At 40.5% G+C, this 20,773-nt stretch overlaps 1 protein-coding gene across 3 annotated transcripts; it reads right to left on the reverse strand.

Moving 5' to 3' along the window:
* Positions 1-5,899: 5,899 nt before the first annotated feature.
* LOC125894792 (nuclear factor 7, brain-like) lies at positions 5,900-19,927 on the reverse strand. 3 transcript variants are annotated; one of them, XM_049586434.1, is made up of 3 exons: positions 19,791-19,927; positions 16,003-16,502; positions 5,900-7,415 (listed from the first exon to the last, which is right to left on the reverse strand). In XM_049586434.1, exons 2-3 carry the CDS (start codon positions 16,483-16,485, stop codon positions 6,510-6,512), a joined length of 1,389 nt encoding a protein of 462 aa, XP_049442391.1. In that variant the 5' UTR covers positions 16,486-16,502; positions 19,791-19,927; the 3' UTR covers positions 5,900-6,509. The 3 variants fall into 3 exon arrangements, with proteins under 3 accessions (XP_049442391.1, XP_049442374.1, XP_049442382.1); XM_049586417.1 differs by having other exon boundaries at positions 5,905-7,283; positions 15,871-16,502; XM_049586425.1 differs by having other exon boundaries at positions 5,966-6,539; positions 15,127-16,502.
* Positions 19,928-20,773: the final 846 nt, after the last annotated feature.

Raw genomic sequence — 20,773 nt, forward strand, 5'->3', positions numbered from 1 at the left:
TCCTCAGGCAGGTCGTTCCAGAGCCTCGGGCCCTGATTGTAAAAGCTCTGTCCCCTTTGGTCTTAGGATCTGAGGCCGCGACCCGGCTCCTATGGAGAGGCATCTCAATATGAAGTGTTTTAAAAGTGAGCAGTAAAATCTTAAAATCAGTTCTACAGCTGACTGGTAACCAGTGAAGAGGCTGAAGCAGGGCTGATGTGCTCGTGATTTCTCGTGTTTGTTAGAAGCCAAGCAGCTGATTTTGCACCAGCTGAAGCCGTGAGACGTCTTTTTGGCTCGACCCTGAATGTAGTGAGTTACAGTAACCTGGCTGTGAAGAAATGAAAGTGTAGAAGACCTTCTCAAGATCGAGCTGAGAGAGAAAGGACCTGATTTTAGAGATGATTCTTAACTGATTGACTGATTCACTCATTCACTTGACAAATTAAAAAAATCTGTTTTATTGAGTAATTTTTTCTGTTTTTCATGGTAAATTTTTTTTTTCCTTTTTGTTTTGTAAGGTGCCTGTGTAAAGTCGACAAACTAATGATAACACCATCTATATGACTTAAAGACAAAAGTATCTCCCAGTGTCTCAAACCCAAAACAAAGTAAAACTGGATTAAACTAAACAAGCGGGTCATGTTTGCTTCCATTATATCGAGCTCTCAAGAAAAGAATGAAAGCGTCTGTTGTTCTATTGCTCTCTTAACTCAGAAAAAAATACTCAGAAAAACAGAAAAAATTACCCTGAAAAACAGAAAAAAAATTACCTCAAAAAACAGAAAAAAATTACCTTGAAAAACAGAGAAAAAATACCCCGAAAAACAGAAAAAATTACCCCGAAAAACAGAAAAAAAAATTACCCCGAAAACAGAAAAAATTACCTCGAAAAACAGAAAAAAAATACCCTGAAAAACAGAAAAAAAATTACCTCAAAAAACAGAAAAAAATACCCTGAAAAACAGAAAAAAAAATTACCCTGAAAACCCCCCCAAAAAATTACCCCAAAAAACAGAAAAAAATACCCCGAAAAACAGAAAAATTACCCCGAAAAACAGAAAAAAAAATTACCCAGAAAAACAGAAAAAAAATTACCCCGAAAAACAGAAAAAAATGCAATGAAAAACAGAAAAAAATACCCAGAAAAACAGTAAAAAAAAATTACCCCGAAAAACAGAAAAAAATTACCCCGAAAAATAGAAAAAAATTACCCCGAAAAACAGAAAAAAAAAATTGCCACGAAAAACAAAAAAAATTACCCCGAAAAACAGAAAAAAAAATTACCCCAAAAAACAGAAAAAATTACCCCGAAAAACAAAAAAAAATTACCCAGAAAAACAGAAAAAAAATCACCCCAAAAAAACAGAAAAAAATTACCCCAAAAAACAGAAAAAAATTACCCAGAAAAACTGAAAAAAAATTACCTTGAAAAACAGAAAAAATATTACCTCGAAAAACAGAAAAAATTACCCAGAAAAACAGAAAAAAATTACCCCGAAAAACAGAAAAAAATTACCCAGAAAAACTGAAAAAAAAATTACCTCGAAAAACAGAAAAAAATTACCCAGAAAAACAGAAAAAATTACTCAATAAAACAGTGTCAGAGTCACTGTCAAACATCACACCAAGGTTTTTGGCTGCAGGTTTGACTGTTGCACACAGGAGGACAGAAGAGGAGTGTATCTGATTTACTGTGATTTAACTGGAGAAAGTTTTGGGACACTTTATGTTCACAGACAGGATAAAAGATGATTCAAATTGTCTTCTTCACTGTTTTTTAACAGAGCACATATTTGTGTGTCATCTTCATGTTACTGTATATTATATTTGTTTATATATTTCCATATACTATTTATTTTTGAGATGTGCGTTGTTACTGTGACTGAATGTGATCAAGTGTGATACATAACCAGCTCCGGAGCAGGTTAGCTGTTCAGCATCAGTTGCCATGGTGATTTATCCCGGTAAAAAGAGAACCAGGTTTGTAGCACTGAAAACCCAGATTTAACCCTGAAGTTACCTCGCTAACTTCAAATCCTGCTTCGTAGCACAGGCCTCAGATCACGGCCAGTCGCCCTGCCAAGTGTGTCAGGAGCGAACCAAACACACCTTTGCTTATTTAGGTCAGGCCTCGTTGTAACAACACTGTATGCACTGTGTGTCACACAGAGTCTGAGATCTAAACAAGCTGGATTTAAAAATGAATGATCTGTTATGTGAAAAGGAAACTTAACATATGTTTGACACACACACACACACACACACACACACACTCCTACCTGTCTATAATGCAATCTGATGTAGAAGCTGCGTAACAGAAAGCACGTCTGTCAGAAAGTCGAATCAACTCAGTGGTTCTTTTAAGAATGCAGTTTGTAGTGTTGCAGTGGATTGCATTATCCTGCACCGGTGTTCACATTATTTTGTCCACCCCCATCTGTTCCTCACTCTTTGATCTCTGACTTATAACTGACTCCAGTGCAGCACATGTGTGAACACAGGGGGGCAGCGCAGACAAAGAAAAGGAAAGCAGCTGCAGGCATTTAATGTTTCCACAGACAGCTGGAGAGAAGACAGAGAGCGTCCACGGCTGAAACATGGAGCCTAAATATGTCTGACAGACAGACAATAACCCTAACCCTTGTGGCAACATGGAAAAATTGATTTGTTGTATTTGTGTCCCCAAAATTGACACAGAAGCACAGTGTCATGTTTTTTTTAAAAAACAGAAATATTAATCCCTTTACCCTCCAATCCCCACCACAACCCAGCCCCGTTCCAAAGTACTGACTTATTGCTGGATATAAGTAAGTAAGTAAAGTTTATTTATAAAGCACCTTTCACAGATATAAAATCACAAAGTGCTTCACAATAAAAGCAAAAACACAGACAATAATACAATGAAAATACAATTTTTTTTAAAAAAAAATGGTCACAAATAAAACAAACCCATAAGAAGCAATAAAAGGAGGTAAAAACCTTTAATCAGTCAGCCAAAGGCCTGTCTGAATAAAAATGTCTGAAGTTGCTTCATAAAAATAGTACAGGAATCTGTGGATCTCAGAGAGAAGGGGAGAGCGTTCCAGAGTTTGGGAGCAACAGCTTGTAAAGCACGCCTCGGGTTTTAAAATGGGTCCTAGGGATGGTGAGTAAAATCTGGTCAGAGGACCTAAGAGTCAGATTTGGCGAGTACGGGAGAAAGAGGTCGGCAATGTACTGTGGCATCTGACCATGTAAAGCTCTAAAAGTTAAAACCAAAATTTTAAAATTAATGCGGAATTTGATCAGTAGCCAGTGCAGAGAGGATAAAATTGGCGTGATATGTGACAATTTGGAGCCGGTTCAAAGTGGTTTGGTTTAAACAGGTAAAAAGAGCATTACAATAATCTAATATAAAGACTGATAGTGTGCAGCAGACTGATGCAACAGTTCAAAAGTAGTTTAGATGAAGGTTGAATGCAGTGGAGGAGTTAAAATATGAGTCAGTAAAATCCTGTGAATATTCTGGGAATAGACGACCATGAAATAGCAAGGGACAGGGTAAGGAGGAGTATTGTTAGAGAGTGGCAGTATGTACAGTAAATAGGTGGCATTGAATATTATTTGTAAAATGAACCACAAAATGTTGCAGCGAAAGCGTAGCTTGGAATACTGCAGGAAAGGGAAACATGTCATGGAATAATATGTGAATATAGTCGTACTCTTTCGCGTCTATTTCCGGAATGGAAAATAAGAGCGACGTAATTCTTTTTTTAATGAAAGCAGGACACTTCAGCCTTTACATCGATCCCATCGGTGTGTTTATCAACCTTATTTTTCACGGAAACACGGAGGCAAAACAGAACGCAGCCAGCTTCCGTTTTTTTGTGCGACACTTCAGGTCCAGCACTCTTACCACTGTGTAAATGGGAATCACCTTGTTGTTTACCTTGCTGAGTTTAGCTATATATATATATATATATATATATATATATCACATTTTTCACGTCACTATATCACCGTTTACACTAATCTGATGTTTGTAAAGTCTATAAACACAATAACTGAACAAACATTAGTATTTTCTCTGTGTGTAATTAATAACATGGTTATCGTAGATTAGCTGGGCTAACCGTTAGCTGTTAGCCGTTAGCCGTGTCTGTAATAACTCACTAAACTCACAAAGTGGCCCGTGAAAAAAAAAATTCTCCAGCGGATGTCTTAGTTACAACATGATTGAGCTAACTGGAGTAGTTTCATGTCGTATCTGACAACAGGAGACATTTAACGGATGACGATCCTGATGTTAGCTTTGCTGCTAGTGTTAACGTTAGCTGTACCTGTCAGCTGCAGCCACTGATGCTTTCTAGACATCGTGATTTCCCAAAACTGAATAAATACCACACATAGCAACACAAAACTGCTTTGCTAGCTCAATCATGTTGTAACGGCTGGATGGTTGATGCGTACATGCTGATTCAGGTGCTATCAGAGCCGATCCGCGCATCACTATGGCTTAATAATAAACTCAGTCAATAAAAACAACCCGTCCTGTGTTAGGAGTGTATGTCGCTGACAGAAAGAAAGAAAGAAAGAAAGAAAAGGGGAAAAAAAGATAGAAAAGCAGCGTACACCTCACATATTTATTTCTCACAGTTGAGCACACGTGTGGCTGGCATGCAGAAGCACTGTCTGTGTGTCGAGGGTACGAGCCGCAGCTTCAGCTGCTCAGGTAGAGAGGCTGTGTAGCCCGGTGTGTTTTTTCGCTGATTCGGTTCTGCAGGTTCTCTGCTGGTACACTGGAGACGGGGATCAAGCAGTTTGTCTCACTGGGGATAGATTGTGTTTTTTTGGTTCATAGTTTATGATTGACGTGCGATTTATTCGCATTTAGAGGGTATAAATTTCCGTTATAAGGGAAACGTGGGCACAGTTATCTATACAAAATACACAGACTAACTAACTAACTAACTGATTGACTAACATAAACAACTGAAAATTGAAAAAAAATTAGCTTGCACCGTTAGCTCCGGTAAGGGAAAGCATGAGGGAAAGCGGCTGACCGGAAGTCACGCACAAAAAAAACGGAAGTTGATCACTATTTACTTCCGTAAGATCGGCTGTCCAATGGGAGACCCGGGTGGCTAAAATTCAGTTCAATTCAATTCAATTTTATTTATAAAGCCCAATATCACAAATCACAATTTGCCTCACAGGGCTTTACAGCATGACATCCCTCTGTCCTTATGACCCTCACAGCGGATCAGGAAAAACTCCCCAAAAAAACCCTTTAACGGGGAAAAAACGGTAGAAACCTCAGGAAGAGCAACTGAGGAGGGATCCCTCTTCCAGGACGGACAGACGTGCAATAGATGTCGTACAGAACAGATCAGCATAATAAATTAACAGTAATCCATATGACACAGGGAGAGAGAGAGAGAGAGAGAGAGAGAGAGAGAGAGAGAGAGAGAGATGCAGGTAATGACAGTAGCTTACAACAACATTAATGAAAGTAATAATATTATAGTTATAGTTCTGGCTACTGCGGTACAATATGTTGGAAGTATGTATTAATATCTGGCAGTATACATGTGTGACAATAATCATAAAATCCAATGGGAAAGCTGTGAGCGGTCACATGATCGGCCAAAGATCGTTTATTATCGAGATGGTTGCTCTGTTGCTGTGTGTGATCACTACTAACAGGAAATCTCCCCTAAATCCTAATAAATAATGCGTAAATTACCATTTAAGCATTTTATGCAAGTTACGGCCACTAAATGGGCCTGAGATGAAGGAGATTATTTAGAATACATTTCACTCAATATGACCACTGATCATAGCTAGATGGTAAAATAATAAGTAAGGTAAAGTAAGTAAAATAAAATTGGTTGAAAAAAAAAATCATCCCTCAAATCCGAGGGGGCACGTGCCCCCTCGGTTTCTATTGACGTGACACGTCTGGATTTAATATAAAAATATTAATGAAATTATTGATATGAAACAGTTTAATCCTGTTGAGTTGAACACACTTTGATCAGCAGAGGGCGCTAAAGCATCAGTAAAATGTCCTGCAAGACTATTCAAGAGAAGGCTGAGACACGGGGTCAAACATTGGAGGATTGCACATGTGCAGTAAAATCTGGTCTGCACTTCCTCACACGCTCAGTAGATGGCGTGACACCGCGGAATATGGGGGATGTGCATGCGTGTCATTTTCACAGCTTATTACTGGACTGTCACTGGTGGCCTGCGTTGTGGGTCAGAATGACAGAGATGCAGTTCCAACAACTTCAGGCAGCCGCCGTCCAAAAATCCAAGTAGACCGCACCAAGCGCACTCCTTGATCCCCTGAGTGGATCCTGCGCTTTTTATCTAGCACCCCTGCTGTCACCCTCCAGCATCGCAGCTCAAGTTACACTGCGCATGTGCAATTCCCCCATGTTTGACCCTGTGTCTCAGCCTTCTCTTGAATAGCCTTGAAGTCCTGCAGGAAGTTCCTCAGATCACATGACATTAATTTGTAAATATAATCACCCTCTTTATCTCTAACTGCTCTGTTCCACTGTCACACAGACCTTCAATGGTAATATCTTCACTTTAGCAACAGTCCTAATTATTGGAAACATCCTCTCAGTGAAAGTGTGTGTGAAGGTGTGTATGTGTGTGTTAGTATCAGGATCAGAGAACGACAGCTTTCCTCTGTTCCAGTCCAGATTCACTCTGATCCTCTGGAGCTTCTTCTGCACTTTGAGGTCAGTGGGTGGAGCTGATGGTGACCATGCTAAATATTTACCTTCATGGAACCATATTACCCATAATCCAGACTGTATGCGTCCCTTCCTCTGGACAGACTCTGCTAACACACCCAGAAACCAGACTGTACTGTCTCCAACCTCGACATCCCAGCTGTGAGTCCCTGAGTTAAAGCCCTCAGAGCCCAGGACAGACCAGTAATAATCAAACCTCTCTGGATTATCAGGAAGCTGCTGTCTCTGTCCTCGTCTCACACTGGTCAGATCTTCAGACAGGATGAGGTTTGGATGAGCAGTGTTTGGGTCCAGGATCAGAGGAGTGTAGGAGACCATGTCCTTCATCTTGTTCCAGATGTTGAAGGTCAGGTTGCCCAGGTGTTTGGCCTCGTCTATCAGAGTTCCTGAGAGCAGCTGTGGATCATCCAGCAGGGGGCGCTGCTGGACTCTGTCCACTGCAGCCTTGTAGTTGAGCAGGAATGAGACGTCTTCAGCTCTCAGCTCGTCCTCTGTGGCTCTGACTGTGTCTGAAAGAGCTGCTATCTCTCTGCTCAGAGCCTCCATCTTCTCCTTCATCATCTGACTCTTCTGCTCCTCTTCCTCCCACAGTGCAGCCATCCTGGCCTCCTCTTCCTCTTCTAGAAACTGGTGAAGCTTCTTAAACTGCTCCTTAATCTGCCTCTCTGTGCGTCGGGCCTGGACCTTCATGTGTTGTGCTGTTTGTTCACACTTCACTTTAACTTGTTCACAAACCTTTAACTTCTCCTTTAAGGGCTCCAGAGTTTCCTCAAGTTCCTTCTTGTGTTGTCGTGCAGCTTCATCGACGGGTCTGAATCTGTGCTTGGTGTGTTTTTCTGAATCTCTGCAGACGACACACACTGGCTGCTGATGGTCCAGACAGAAGAGTTTGAGTTTCTCAGAGTGCAGACTGCAGAGAGCCTCTGAAGCTCTCTGATCTCTCTCCAATAAGAAGGCCTCACACAGGTTCTTTAACACCAGGTTACAAGGTGGTTCAAACAAAGATCTTCTCTTACAAACTGGACACTCCTGTGTTTGTTTGTCTTTCCACCAGCTCTTCAGACAGTCTTTACAGAAGCTGTGGCTACATGACAGAACAACAGGATCTCTAAGGTGGCTTTGCAGTTGAAGATACTGTCTTACAAACTGGACACTCCTTTGTTTGTTTGTCTTTCCACCAGCTCTTCAGACAGTCTTTACAGAAGCTGTGGCTACATGACAGAACAACAGGATGTCTAAAGACGTCCTGACAGACCGGACAGCAGAGATCCTCCTCTGATCTGGAAGCCATTTAGTCTCTGAGTGAAGCTGAAAACACAGCAGACAGAAAGTACAGTCAGTCATGGCTCCCCTCCCTCCTCTACTAACTTCACTGAAATGTACTTTGACTTTGAGTGGTGTTTTTAGTCAAACTCACCTTCAGTGTGTGGAGTGTCAGCAGGTTGAAGCAGCAGTGTTGGAGTTTTAGCTGAACTCACTCACAGGAAGTTGTTAGTTTGGTCTGAAGGTGAATCTGATCGTCTGTTCTTCAGTCTGTGTGTCTCTCTGCAGTGAGGAAGAATAACTTTCGGATTCCTGGTTTGTGTCAGGTGAGTCAGGTGAGAGTTTGAGCTTTGTTGCACCTCCTCTGCTGAATGCTTTCGCTTCACATGTTACACAGGGGTGTGTTTCATTCCAAAGTATTGAGTCACTGATGGATATGTTGTTCAGCAGGACGTTGCAGCAGTATTAAAAATAGTTTGAACGCAGGGTGAATGTAATAAAGAAGTTGAAATATAATTTATTAAAATCCCAGGAATAATTTGGGAAGGGAGAACCATGGAACATCGAGGGAAAAGGATGACAAGAAATAATGTTGGCGATGGACAGTATGTTCAGGAAATGGGTGTCATAGAATAATGTGTGGAAGTAATTTTAATGCAGTCACAAGAAAATAATGTTGTACTGTACGTATCTGCAAACCACCAATATGTTACATTTGCACATTTCATACCTATAACATCAACGTCTCTAAAGTGACGTAGTGTTTTAGCAGACTTTGTCATCTGGAGGTGGAGGGGATGGTGGATGTCGTGACACCTAAGCAAGACGTCTGCCAAACTGCAGACAACAGGTTGTGTTGTAGCGAGTCATTGCTGAGTTTCCAGCGGCTCTTTAGCCACCAAACGTGGGTGTTCTGTAGCGACTTGACGCTGTTTTTCCAGTGAAGATTTTGCCTGAACTCGTAGATGCGCTCAGCTCATCAGTCTCGACAGATTTTGTGCCCAAACTAGCTCCTGGATCGTCTCGTCTAGTCACATGATCAAATAGAGACTTGATAGTAGACAACATTAATATACATGTTATCCAGCACTCATCATTGCGTACCTGTATGTGACAAAAATATCATAGAAAATAATGAATTATTTTATTTAATAGTTTTATATATATATAGCCTACCTGGAGCTCGCATGTACGGAGCCTGGGTTTGTTGAAGGTGGCAGTGCTGTTTGGGCTGAGAAAGCCATGCGTAAGTAAGGTAAAGGAGGTTATTGGGTTGGTGCGGGGAGCACTTAGCACTTAATACTTAGCACTTAGTAGCAGAACTACTAAGCAGAGTACATAAGTCCTTGAGATCAGGTGGAGAGATCCACTTCCTTTCAGGAGGAAATCCAGGAAGAGGAATATTATTTAAGTGTAGGAGTGGCCTATTTGAATCCCTTTTGTTTGAGACCATGCTGCAAGGTGAGTGTGTTTGCTGATCCTGTAAGTTTATTTAGCTCCTTTAACTTTAGCTTATATTGTAGTTATGCTATGTAGCGTGTGAAATAGAGTATGGTGAATGTGCTAGGAAAGGTAGTATCAGCACTGTCTCTACCTGGAGCTCGTATAAATGGAGGCTTTGAGGTTTCAAATAGAACACCAACCACTTAAAGTTCCAGTTGCCCATTTCTCCTCATGTCACCTGGTTCCTCAACATCTTACACAGACCTTGTTGATTGAAGCGACATCCAAGCTGGTATGACGCTTTCTTTTTTTTTCTTTGCTTTTTTTTTGACCAAATTTTATTCAACATTTTGCATATGTACAGACAAAGTAGCACAGTATCATGTTTTTAAAAAAAACAAACAGAAATATTAATCCTTTTACCCACCAATCCCCACCACCACCTAGCCCCCCAAAGATCCTCTCCCAGCTCATAAGAGCAAAGTAATGATAAATAAATAAAATCAACAAACAAAAGATAACTCAACTCAGCTTTATTTATAGAGCACTTTGAAAACAACAACAGCCGAAACAAAGTGCTGTACATAAACATAAAAACTTAAGACATAAAACAAATAATAAAAACACTAAAACAAGAGCAGAGTCTCGAGCTGAGTTGAAAGCCAAGGAACAAAAATGGTTTTAAGACGAGTTTTAAAAATGGACAGTGAGAGGGCTTGTCTGATGTGCAAAGGTAGGTCGTTCCAAAGTTTGGGAGCAGCAACAGAAAAAGCTCTTTCCCCTCTGAGCTTCTGCTTGGACCTCGGTACAGCTGATCAGCTGACCTGAGTTGTCGAGCAGGAGCGTAGGGCTGGAGCAGCTCAGAGAGGTAAGATGGGGCGAGACCATTTAAAGATTTAAAAACAAATAAAAGAATCTTAAAATGAACTCTAAAGTGCACAGGCAGCCAGTAGAGGGAAGCCACAATGGGAGTTACGTGCTCCCTCTTGCGTGCTCAAGTTAAGAGACGAGCAGCAGCATTTTGAACCAACTGGAGACGTACGAGGGAGGACTGGCTGACTCCAAAATAAAGCATGTTACCGTAATCCAGCCGAGACGTGATGAAGGCATGGATTACAGTTTCAAAGTGCCGTTGAGCTAGAAAGTGCTTAACCTTTGCCAGCTGCCTGGAAAAGCTGGACTTAACCACTGCACCAATTTGCCAATCCAATTTAAAATCACTGTGCATCTTAAAACCCAAGTTTGAAACTGTTGGCTTCACATATAGTGCCAAGGGGCCCAAGTCAACAGAAGTGATTTAAGCAAGAAAGCATCTTTCTTCTTGTGGCACAAATATCTGACTATCGTCAGCATAACAATGGAAAGAAATACCGTGCTTTCTAAGGATGGAACCCAGAGGCAGTAAATACAGTTAGAAAAGCAGGGGCCCTCAAATTGAACCCTGTGGAACCCCATACGACGCAGGAGCAGAGCAGGACTCAGAGCCGCCAATGCTTACACACATAGTTCTGTCTGCCAGGTAAGACCTAAACCACTCCAGAGCACTACCACAAATGCCCACTGTTACAAAATAACATACATAGACACAAAGTAGGTGTGCGACTAATTGAAATAAATAAAGAAACAGATGAAAAAATGAAGAAGTAAATAATGATAATAATAAATCAATAAATAATTAAAAGTCAGCTGGTAATATCCAAGATCATCATGCCAACCTAACTTTACAACCTTACAAGATCACAATCCAACATGTGTGTAGCAACACTGTTACATCTCCACAAATACTACACAATAAATACACAATATGCATGTCACTGTGTGCACAAACTACATACCCCAAATGATCGACAGTTATCTTTCTCCGGTCATACTTCCCGTACTCTAGTCGACTGAAATAAATCACATTGTTTCAAAGTGGGAGATAAGAGGCTGCCAGTGTTTGTAGAACTTCTCAGCTGAGCCACGCACACAAAATTTGATCTTTTCCAGTTTCAAAAATGACGTAAGCCGGTATGACTCTTGTGTTTGTGGTTTCACTCATTCTGAGGCAGGTTAGCAGCATTAAGAACCTTTCCTCAGGGTCCAGACTGGATATGTGTTGCCCCCCTCTAACTGGGAATCAAACCCCGGTTAGAGGGGGATTTTATATATCTAGACAGACAGACAGACAGACAGATGCACAATCATGAATCTGGTGTAGGTTTTTATTATCAACCACTAATCCACTCACAGATTTACCTACATTTCTAACATTTCATGAAAGTGACCAAACAACTCATTTTGCTTAGGCCTAACCTTTGTTATTTTTATGTTGAGTCCATAACTGTACACTAAGTATTTAACGTTATTATTGGGTGTTATTTCGTAGGATATCATATGAACATTTGTATGAGGATACGTTGTTGAGCTGAAGTTAAATATTCAAACACAGTGTCTGTTTTTGTCTCTCAATTCCAAAAGTCTTCAGTGCTTGCAAACAAGAGTCTCCCAGTTCATCAGGGGGCGACGTCACGTACATGAGACCGAGGACAAACTGGTTGCATTGAAGTTTAAACTTGAATGTGATGGTTTGTCAGAAACAGGTGATGTTTATGAATAAGGTGGAGACACAGGCTGCAGCACACCTGGTCACCTGGTTTCTCATGGCTCTCTGTACTTCTCCCCATCTTCACACACTCACATTCTTCAACAGTCACTCTTAGGTTATACCCTGTTATGTTTTGGCAGCTATGAGCTAATGAGCATTTTAACACAACAGTCCCCATAGCAACTGTATACAAACATGAAAACATCTATTTACTGCATATATCCACCTACTTCATGCATAAAATCTGTTACATTACCCATTTAATTTTTATTCCAGCACTCTTTGTACTGTTGCATTCTTGTTCACAATCTACAGAAACACTGGACTTCTATGAAAACGTTGAATGTTTTTTAGGGATGTCTGTTTCAGTGAATTTAGCTTTTGATAGCCCGACACATTAATCACTAAACCATTTTTTTACAGGAAAAAAAACAAGCCTTCCCTGTTGGTTCAGCGCCCTATGACTCAGTTTGAACTTTAGTACCACAGTTGAATTTTTTGTGATGTAAATGTTTTGCCTTTTATTTTATTCTCTGTTAGCCGCGTCAACATGCAGAAACACGGTGCCCCCTGCCCACGCTTTAGGGGCCGTGCACATGCCGCATCTTTAACTGCTTGGAAAATGTGAGGTCAGTGCCTTTTCTGTGCCAGCTTTCAAGAGTGTGGCTGCAGGTTGCTTCTGAGTGCAGCGCTGATCTTCTTCCAGGAGCTGTTTATAAGTGTGTAGGCCTATCGTCCGTGGGACAGATGTAAAGCTCTGGGTAGCCCTGCACTAACACCATCAACTTTTCTGTATTTATCACAAACTGATATTTACTGAAGAAGGGAAAGATATCTTCACGTGACCTGGCAAGGCAAGTCTAGCTGTGCTGTGAACTGTCCACCAACGGTCTCGCTACACAGCAGCAAGATACTGTAGCTAGTTAACTTGTTTGCTGTTTAACTCGGAGCCTTTGGAGCCCTGTGTTCAACTTTCTTTCAAATGACAAAGAGAAAAAAATCTAGGGACATGTAGGCTACCCTAAAATATTATTTATTGATTCATATTTAGATTCAGAAAACTTTATTGATCCCACATGAGGCAATTCATTTGCAGCATACTCATCCCAAGCATCAACCACAACAATATACAATTTCCTGTGGAATCAATGAAATCTCCTTGCGCAGCCACAGGTAGTCAGGTGCTGGTAGGCAGCAGGAACGTGTGTCATCAGCTTGACAAACAAATCCTCCGCACACTGACTCTTTACTCTTTACTCTACTTTATTTGAGGGAACAACGCGTTTAGCGTCCAGCGTCATCAGGTTCACCTCAGGTCTGACCTGAGCGTTCACAGGTGTGTTTAAATGCTTGCTGGTCACATAACCAATTTCATTTGTTCTCTCTAAGCAAGACTCAAACAGAAAACATATCATAGTATACAAAAACAATACAATTACATCAATCATGAAACTGAAAAATATGTATCAACCATGGTATAAAGTTAAAACCTTCAAAATTTCAATGCATGAATATTATAGCAAAATCTACTTACATATGAGCAAACAATAATACACAAAGAGAGGAAATAAAGTAGAAATACTACAAAGTACTATATCTCAGCTTGAGACTACAGCCAGTACCTATATACAGAAATACCAATACCTTTATGCAGAATAATATACACCCTACAAATCTATCCCTTACTCACTGCTACGCAGGTGATAGTGCAGGCTCGACTTTCCCTACAATTTCCTATGTTATGCACAGTCCAGTAAAACAGACCACTAGGTCAGTGAATGGCCCAAGTTTAAAAAAAACATATAGATAAAAATATATATGTATGTAAATATATATATAAAATATTGCTACATCCAGTATTATAAGAATGTGTAGCCTATTATTTTTGGTTTTTTGATTCGTGGAGAAAGTATTCTGAGTATTTTAATACAAAAGTACTCCACTCAAAAGTATTTTGTTACAAATTACATTTGCTTTTTATCGGCCTTATCAAATACAAATTACAAAATACTCAAATGTAACTGAAATGCGTATTTTAAATACAAGTTATGGAAATACTGCCCATCCCTGCCTCACTGTACCTGTTACAGCTCCGCTGCATCAGACCACAGATACAGCAATTCCACCTTCTAATATCAGGCTCGTTTGCAAAATGCTGTGCTGCCAAACTAAAGAACAGAAGCAGAGGCCGTGATCATAGTAGGATATAGAGTGATAAAATCTACATGTAGGGTGGCTGGTAGTGGTGGAAGAGACAAACAACACAAACTTTGACCCAGGAGAACGAGGTTTAAATCCCATGTGAAAACAATATTTACAACAGATCATCACTATAAAGCTAAACACAGTAAAGTTCATAAATGTGATGTAATGTAAAACCAACAGTGCTGTTTTCTGATAATCCAAATCAAAGTTACACAGTAGTTACAGTATATTTGGAATATGCATTTATATATGGATTAGTATGTACAAAATGATTTTAATTAAGCATAATGTGGAATCATAACTCTATATTAATAATATAAGTAGCCACAATGGTGCTATGATTGGAGTGGATTTAATGTAAAAATATTAATGAAGTTATTGATATGAAACAGTTTAATCCTGTTGAGTTGAACACACTTTGATCAGCAGAGGGCGCTAAAGCATCAGTAAAAAGTCCTGCTGGAAGTTCCTCAAATCACATGACATTAAAAAAAGACTCTGGATGCAGTTTACCTGCTGAAAATGAAGATTTGAATCTAAAGTCATGCCACTTCTCATCATCACTTATGGATTATAGTGAGTATATTTCTGTCTCTGCTAACAGGAGTTACACAGTTTGAAGTAAAGTCACAATAAGTTTCAGTTTGTCAGATGTGTGATATGACTCAGTCTGGAAACATTCAAGAATATCACTTCAATTAAAAAGATGTTTTCATGTTAAAGTCGTCAGCCTCTCTGTCTCAGCCTGTGTCTCCAGCTAATACGTCACTTTGACACTGTGCTGTTATTTTTTATTCCCAGTTTAAGAGGAGAGTGACTTTTCTCTTTAAGAAATAAACATCATAAATATAATCATCCTCTTTATCTCTAACTGCTCTGTTCCACTGTCACACACACCTTCAGTGGTAATATCTGCACTTTAGCAACAGTCCTAATGTATGGAAACACTCTCTCAGTGAAAGTGTGTGTGAAGGTGTGTATGTGTGTGTTAGTATCAGGATCAGAGAACGACAGCTTTCCTCTGTTCCAGTCCAGATTCACTCTGATCCTCTGGAGCTTCTTCTGCACTTTGAGATCAGTACTTGGAGCTGATGGTGACAGTGCTGAGTATTTATCTTCATGGAACCATATTACCCATAATCCAGACTTTATGTCTCCCTTCCTCTGGACAGACTCTGCTAACACACCCAGAAACCAGACTGTACTGTCTCCAACCTCGACATCCCAGCTGTGAGTCCCTGAGTTAAAGCCCTCAGAGCCCAGGACAGAGAAGTAAGAATCAAACCTCTCTGGATTATCAGGAAGCTGCTGCTCCTGTACTCGTCTCACACTGGTCAGATCTTCAGACAGGATGAGGTTTGGATGAGCAGTGTTTGGGTCCAGAATCAGAGGAGTGTAGGAGACCATGTCCTTCATCTTGTTCCAGATGCTGAAGGTCAGGTTGCCCAGGTGTTTGGCCTCGTCTATCAGAGCTCCTGAGAGCAGCTGTGGATCATCCAGCAGGGGGCGCTGCTGGACTCTGTCCACTGCAGCCTTGTAGTTGAGCAGGAATGAGACGTCTTCAGCTCTCAGCTCGTCCTCTGTGGCTCTGACTGTGTCTGAAAGAGCTGCTATCTCTCTGCTCAGAGCCTCCATCTTCACCTTCATCATCTGACTCTTCTGCTCCTCTTCCTCCCTCAGTGCAGCCATCCTGGCCTCCTCTTCCTCTTCTAGAAACTGGTGAAGCTTCTTAAACTGCTTCTTAATCTGCCTCTTTGTGCGTCGGGCCTGGACCTTCATGTGTTGTGCTGTTTGTTCACACTTCACTTTAACTTGTTTACAAACCTTTAACTTCTCCTTTAAGGGCTTCAGAGTTTCCTCAAGTTCCTTCTTGTGTTGTCGTGCAGCTTCATCGACGGGTCTGAATCTGTGCTTGGTGTGTTTTTCTGAATCTCTGCAGATGACACACACTGGCTGCTGATGGTCCAGACAGAAGAGTTTGAGTTTCTCAGAGTGCAGACTGCAGAGAGCCTCTGAAGCTCTCTGATCTCTCTCCAATAAGAAGGCCTCACACAGGTTCTTTAACACCAGACTAACAGGTGGCTTTGCAGTTGAAGATACTGTCTTACAAACTGGACACTCACGTGTTGGTTTCTGTCTCCACCATCTCTTCAGACAGTCTTTACAGAAGCTGTGGCTACATGACAGAACAACAGGATCTCTAAAGACGTCCTGACAGACCGGACAGCAGAGATCCTCCTCTGATCTGGAAGCCATTTAGTCTCTGAGTGAAGCTGAAAACACAGCAGACAGAAAGTACAGTCAGTCATGGCTCCCCTCCCTCCTCTACTAACTTCACTGAAATGTACTTTGACTTTGAGTGGTGTTTTTAGTCAAACTAGAGCTTAGATCGGGCCCAAAAAATCCAGCCCGACCCAGCCCAAGCCTGTGCACGTTATGTGGCCCGTCCCGTCCCGTCCAATTAACTGTAATTATGGGCCCGATTTAAACCCAACATTTTTCAATAAGTTGGCTGTTATAGGGGTGAATATGGGTAAATTGGGACACTTTCTGAAAATTTACCTTCAACATAATTTCTAGTTATGAACCAAATGTCTTAGCCCATCATATCATACCATTCTCAATAGCTTGTGATCTCTACTATACTATGTAGAAGAAAAAACAAAGAAACAATAAACACAGGATGGATGACCCTTCACCAAAAACACACTGACCCACAACCAAAATTTCCAGGCGCTATTGGCAAACTGGGACACTTGCAACATCATTAATATAATCACTGGTAGGCCTACTCTAAGTGTGCAACATAATAATGTAAAAGACATAAGTCTTAGCTTTCACCTACAAAAAAAATAATGTTCTAGCTACTGTAGTTTTTGTTTTAGATCAATTTAAACAGTAGTATGCAAAATGTGTAGGGTGGCAGGGCAAGAGCTTGCTAGCTAGCATAAGCATCACAATTACACAAACTACCTTAATTTGTGCAATTTAAGTAAATTTGTTGATATATCTAGCTAGCTATAGCTAAATTTATGAGGGATGAATAAAAAGGGAACTTATTTCCACCTTTAGAATGACTTGAATGGTTGTCCCAGTTTGCCAATAACACACTGTCCCACTTTAACATTAGCATATTGTTAAAGTGGGACAGCAACAAAATGGCATTTTAAAAAAAGAGTAAGATTCACATGGATGTGATTTTTGAAAATTATGAATCACCATTACACCCCTTAACAAAATATATCACAATAACAAACTATCCACCAGTTTTCTTATTTCTAGAACACTAACATCTTTAACCTGAGAACGCTATGTCATTTTACTTACCATCTTGGTTCACTGCAGAGTTGAATATGGTGAGCCACGCCCCCAGAAGTGATGTCATCGACACAGAACCAATGTTTTTTAATCTCATACTTACCTATGATGAGCTCAATGATGATTTTTAGTACTACAAGTATACACATGTAAAGATAAATATGATTGAGCTTAACTGCCCCAGTTTGCCCATTGTCCCACTTTAACCATATTCACCCTAATTAAGAGTATTAAACCACAATTCTTGTTATTTGAATGACAGAAATATAGGATCTTAATAAATGGCACAACACAGAAGCATGATTATGTAATAACACAGGTGTTTATTTTAGGATCCAGGTGGTGAAGGGCTGTGCGCGCACAATGTTGCAACATTGGACGTGTGGAAAGGATGACGCAGTTATTCGGCAATTAAACCACCGTTTATTACTGAACAGTAGGCTACACGTTACTGTTGGCCGTTACCACGCCAAAACAACCAACAAACAACAACTTAGCTGTAACTCCATCTGTGCACTCCAGAGGGGTATTCCAGGCAGGAGGTTCAACAAACTCTGAGTCTAACCCTGAACTCTGAGTTGATTTACCCTGAGATGGGAAACTCTGAGTATCCGGTTCCAGAACAGCTGATCTGAGTTAGTTCAGTCAACTCTGAGTATGTTCACTCTGAGTTAAGCCGACAATAAAAAGCCATCATCAATGGAGCTCCGACTCCACGATTCACCATGGCAACAGGTAAATAAAAGACAGCGCCTCCATTTTAATCCAGTGGATGTAGAGATATTAATGCATGTGTGGCAGACGGTGCACGTTTATCTTTAAAAGAAGAGCCTGAGTCAGAGCGAGGAAAGTGTCAATAAGTTAACCATAAAGTTAATAAAAAAGTTTATTCATCATTTATCAGACTTACATTTCCTTAATGAAGATAAAGTGGTGGAATCTGACTGTGTATCAGGCTGTAGATACATTACATTATTAATATAATATATCATAATATATTTGTTCAGGTTTAATCTGATGGGGAAAAACACAGGAGGCAGAAGATTTCAAACATATAGGCTAGGCTATAGATCAAAGACATAAAGACATGACTGTAAACTCACAGTCTGACCCAGTAATAATATGTTTGGTGATTTGCACCTGAAAAGACGTTGAGGTTAAAATACAGTATATTTGAAAATGTTGCACATCTATTTGTATCTTGACTCAACAGCACTCAGTGACTTTATTTCAGCTACAAATGTAGTAAATGTAAAGACAGTGAAATGCTGCACCATTGCTCACTCAGAAATATGAACATATAATCCCCAATATTAGGCTATAGGAGTTATGTTCCATCAGTGCGACCAGTGACATCAGTGACAGAGATCATTAGTCACTGATACTACGTGTCTAAAGCTTCATACCCATTTTAACATTTAAATAATTAGACCTACACATTATGTGCAATAAACATGTGGGAGCTGCTCTGACAGACTGACAGTCTGATCCTTGTGCACAGTGTTATAAAAATAATAAATATAAAAAGGACAGAGGTTTGATTCTGAGCTGAGGGTGAATTCTCGCTGTGTAATATTTGAATGTAAAGACAAAAGCTGATGTCCAAAGAAATGACTGATGTGCATAAATTCAGTAACTTCAGACAGTCCTGAGTAACAAACTAATATCCAGCAGGATTTAGACTGTGACAGACGGTAAATCTCCGCTAATGAATGCGCTTCGATACAAGCTTTGACACGGACTGAATGAATGAGGAAATGAAACAGCGTGTAAGAGGGAGGAGACAGAGAAACACTCAGGGTTTATTGAAGAAAACCTGTCAGCGAGCAGGTTATGTTCACAGAGTCTGTTACCATGGTGACTGACTCAGAGTTTCAGTTACTTCTCTGTCTGGAACGGATAACTCAGAGTTTCCCTCATCTCAGGGTTAACTTACTCTGAGTTTTCACATAACCGCTTTCTGGAATACCCCTCTGCTCTCTCCTCGAGCTCGCTCATACACACACCAGCACGCGCACTCACACAGCCCGCCTCATCCCCCTCACACTCGCACCCCGCACCTCATTCAATCCCAAACATGCCATTAACTCACAGAACATTGACATTACTGCAGGGTCGCTACAATACATAGCCTATAACATTATCAAATCATAGCTTTAAAAAAAACCCCGGCCTGAACCGGCTTGGGCCCGCGGGCCGGGCTCGGGCTCAGGCAGAGAATCTAAGCTCTAAGTCAAACTCACCTTCAGTGTGTGGAGTGTCAGCAGGTTGAAGCAGCAGTGTTGGAGTTTTAGCTGAACTCACTTAGAGGAAGTTGTTAGTTTGGTCTAAAGGTGAATCTGATCGTCTGTTCTTCAGTCTGTGTGTCTCTCTGCAGTGAGGAAGAATAACTTTCGGTTTCCTGGTTTGTCGCGGGTGAGTCTTGTGAGGGGTGGAGGTTTGTTACACTTCCTCTGCTACTTCCTGTTCCTTCACATATTACACGTACTGAATCATTGCTGATGTAGACTGATGGTGTTCATCAGGACATTGCAACAGTTCCATTTATATTCAAACATTGTTTAAACATGGGGTGAATGTGGTGGAGGAGTTAAAATATGATTCAGTAAAATCATATGAATATTCTGGGAATGGAGGACCATGAGATATCAGGGGAACAGGGGTGACAAGAAATATTGTTGGAGATATTGTTGTAGTGATCCAAGTGTCCTGAAGCCCCGACATAAAAAGTTGTTTCGAAGCCATTATCTACTCACCAGCTAATACATCACTTTGGTTTGAAGTTTGTTTATTCATGGGCTAAACCCCTTGAGTTGTCACAACTCGTTTTGGAGGGGGTCCCACACACATCATTTAAACAATACAACACAACTCAGCACAGCACAACAGAATAAGAGACAACACAATACAATAAAATAAAATACAAACAGTGCAGTGGAAAATAATATAACAAGACAGGACAAACAAACATAAGTCATTCAAACAAGTTGCAACCACAGTTTGGACAGATGTTGAATAAGATATGGTGACAGATTCAACGAAAGCATGAACAAGTTGTTTCCAAATAGAAAGACGGGGCTTGTTTAGCTTAGGGGTGAAGAAGATCTAATAACCACAGGTAAGTGATTCCAATCATTTGGAGCTTTAAACATAAATGCTTTTCTACCGATTGATTTACTAGTACGTGGAACAGAAAAATAAGGTTGAGTGGAGTGTCTGGTTTGAT

The sequence above is a fragment of the Epinephelus fuscoguttatus genome, linkage group LG1 (assembly GCF_011397635.1).
Source record: "Epinephelus fuscoguttatus linkage group LG1, E.fuscoguttatus.final_Chr_v1".
In the NCBI taxonomy this organism is placed as follows: Eukaryota; Metazoa; Chordata; class Actinopteri; order Perciformes; family Serranidae; genus Epinephelus; species Epinephelus fuscoguttatus.